The sequence below is a fragment of the Terrapene carolina genome, unplaced genomic scaffold (assembly GCF_002925995.2).
Source record: "Terrapene carolina triunguis isolate 2854851 unplaced genomic scaffold, T_m_triunguis-2.0 Scaffold28065, whole genome shotgun sequence".
Lineage (NCBI taxonomy): Eukaryota > Metazoa > Chordata > Testudines > Emydidae > Terrapene > Terrapene triunguis.
In genome coordinates, this window is record NW_020692416.1 from 244 (window position 1) to 3,427 (window position 3,184).

Sequence of the window (3,184 nt, forward strand, 5' to 3'; positions counted from 1 at the left end):
CAAAAGTTACAATGTAGGGAAAATAAAAAGTGTAATAAAAGTTACAATGTAGGCAAAATGGCAGGTGTAATAAAATGGTAAACAAAAGTTACAATGGTACAAAATAACTAAAAACAATTTCATTCACATTGGTTCTACACCTCTGACCCCTCCATGGCCCCATCCCCTGGGGTGATGTAAGCCCCCCAGCCTGGTTTTCTCCCCCCACATGGCACCTCTCCCCACCCCCCCGTGCCCTCCAGCCACTGCCAACCCATCCCCCCGCACTAACAACCCCCCCACCCCCCGCAGATCTCATGGGCATGTTCGAGAAGCGCAGGTTCCGGAAGTTCCTCGTCTTCGTGGCCAATTTTGACGAGAACGAGCCCCAGACGCTGGAGGGGGTCGACCCCCGCGGGACCCCCATGCGGGACGTGTACGAGCGCTTCGACCTGGGGCAGGACGTGATCGACTTCACGGGCCACGCGCTGGCGCTGTACCGCACCGACGAGTGAGTTGTGCTCCGGGGCCGCTCCCGGGGGGGCCGTGCCCAGTTCGGGGGTGGTCACGTCCCTGCAGCAAGTCCCCCTGGGTCAGAGCCCCGGCGGGGGTGGGGGGGCGCCCCCCTCACCCTGGCTCTAAAGCTCCTGCCCCAGCTCTGCCTGGCGCTTTGTCCCCCAGCGGGTCCCCGGCTGGCTTCCTGCCCAGGGGTTGCCCCAAATATCCACGCAAGGGGCGTGACCATGGTCTCCTGGGGGGCCCAGCCCCTGCCAGCCGGGCACCTCTGGGTCTCTGCAAAGATCAACACCCCCCCACCCCGCCTAGTTAGCCATGCAGCTCGTGGGGAAACTGAGGCACTCACACTATTCATATGAAATATGAAACCCCCTGCCCTGGACCCCCCACCCCAGCTCTGCCGGTGCCCCTCACTCCCGACCTGCAGCCCCAGCCCTGGGCCCCCCTCACCCCGTCTCTCCCCACAGTTACCTGGACCAGCCCTGCCTAGAGACCATTAACCGGATCAAGCTGTACAGCGAGTCGCTGGCCCGCTATGGGAAGAGCCCCTACCTCTACCCGCTCTACGGGCTGGGGGAGCTGCCCCAAGGGTTCGCCAGGTGAGTGGGGGGCGTGGGGGGATGGCAGAGAGCTCGGGGGGGGGGGGGGGGGGGCCGGGGCTCCACGGGCTCTGTCCCCCTCCAGGCTCAGTGCGATCTACGGGGGCACCTACATGCTCAACAAGCCCGTGGACGAGATCGTGATGGAGAATGGCCGGGTCGTGGGGGTCCGATCGGAAGGGGAGGTGAGCGGGGGGTGCAGCGGGGAGGCACCAGCCCAACACACACAGTGATTTTGGGGGGTTCCCCACTAGGCCGCCCGTTAAATCTGAAGGGGGGTTCTCTGGTTTCCATCAGTGCCCCCTGCCTGGGGTATCGGGGGGCTGGCTTGTCCGATAGGGGCTGGGTTTGGGGCGCCTCTTCCCTGGGGAGGGGGGCTCAGGCCCAACCCCCAGTGGCTGCCTCCAGTTCTCCTTCTCCTGGGGGAGGGGTTGCCTGTCCCCCCCGGCCCGGTTCCTGTCTCTGCTTTGGGGTACCCCTTGCGGGGGTCGCTTTACCCAGCAGGGAATCTGGGGGATGCCGGGGGGGAGGGGGAGTCGGGCTGGGGGGGTTCCCCCCTCTCTCTCTGGGCTCAGGCCTGGGAGGGGCTGAATTCCTGTCCCCCCAGGTGGCACGGTGCAAACAGCTGATCTGCGACCCCAGCTACGTGCCAGAACGAGTCCGCGGGGCCGGGCGGGTCGTCCGGGTCATCTGCATCCTGAGCCACCCCATCCACGGCACCAGCGAGGCCGGTTCCTGCCAGATCATCCTGCCACAGAACCAGCTGGGACGCAAGTCGGGTCAGCGCCAGCGGGGCTGGGCCTGTCCCTGGGAGCTCCCACCCCCTGCGGCATCACGTGGGGCAGAGCTGCAAGGGGGGGGGGTGCAGGCAGTTGGGGCATCCCACGGGGGCAGTGCTGGGGGGGGCACCACACTGAGCACCCCGCAGGCCTGTACAGGCGACTCGGTCACTGCGGGGATGTCGCCAGCTGCATTTCCTTGTCTCCCTGGCCCCTCGTTAACTGGGCAGCCTCTGGGGGAAACTGAGGCACGCCCGCTATTTCTACGAAGCCTCACGACCCATCCCCCCCTCCCCAGATATCTACGTCTGTCTGGTTTCCTGGGCCCACAATGTGGCCGCGCCCGGGAAGTTCATCGCCATTGTCAGCACCACGGTGGAGACGTCGGAGCCAGAGCGGGAGGTGGAGCCGGCGCTGCAGCTGCTGGAGCCCATCGACCAGAAGTGAGGCCGGGGGGGTAGGGAGCCGGGTGAAGGGCTGGGAATTGTGGGGGGAATAGGGCAAGGAGGGAGCTGGGGAGCTTGGAACCCAGTGGGGGGTGGGGGGGTCTGACGGGGTCCCTGGGGTTCAGCCCCCCAAACCCACTAGCCTGGGGTGTCCCTCTATGGGCATCTCCCAGCCGCCGTCACGGCCCTGGGCTGGCCCACGGGACGATAACGCCCAGCAGACCCGGACTCGCCACACGCCCCGCCCCACGGCTTTGTACCAAACGCACGATCGGTGAATGAGGGGGGCCCCAGGGTGCTGCCTGAGGTGCAGAGCCCCCCGGGGGGGAAGGTCAGTGTGGGGGATGGGGAGATTCTGCTTCGCCAGGTGAGCTGGAAAGTGGGGGAGGGAGGAGCTGGGGGGGGTAAAGGCCTCTGGTGGGGACTGCGTGAGTGTGACTCACCCTCCCCCCTCTTCCCCGGCAGGTTTGTGGCCATCAGTGACTTGTACGAGCCCATGGACGATGGCACGGAGAGCCAGGTGAGCGCCCCGGCAGGGAATTCCCATCCCCCCCTTGTGGGACGTCCCATCTTCCCCCCCTCTGAGGGGGGGCCGGGGGAGGGCGGCAAAATCTGCAGATGATACAAAACTACTCAAGAGAGTTAAGTCCCAGGCAGCCTGCGAAGAGCTACAAAAGGATCTCTCAAACCTGGGTGACTGGGCGACAAAAAGGCAGAGGAAATTCACTGTTGATAAATGCAAAGTGATGCACATTGGAAACGTCATCCCAACTACACGTATAAAACGATGGGGGCTAAATTAGCTGTTACCGGAGACGGGGGGGTTGGAGTCACTGTGGTTGGTTCTCTGAACACATCCACTCAA

General features: G+C 64.4%; 1 protein-coding gene across 1 annotated transcript; it reads left to right on the forward strand.

Annotated features, from left to right (window-relative positions):
• Window positions 1-291: 291 nt before the first annotated feature.
• LOC112124511 (rab GDP dissociation inhibitor alpha-like) lies at window positions 292-2,851 on the forward strand (the record flags this gene model as incomplete). Its single annotated transcript, XM_026662506.1, has 6 exons — window positions 292-490; window positions 963-1,094; window positions 1,180-1,279; window positions 1,702-1,873; window positions 2,172-2,316; window positions 2,785-2,851. Coding segments are annotated over 6 exons (815 nt in total), but the record flags the coding sequence as incomplete, so codon positions are not given.
• Window positions 2,852-3,184: the final 333 nt, after the last annotated feature.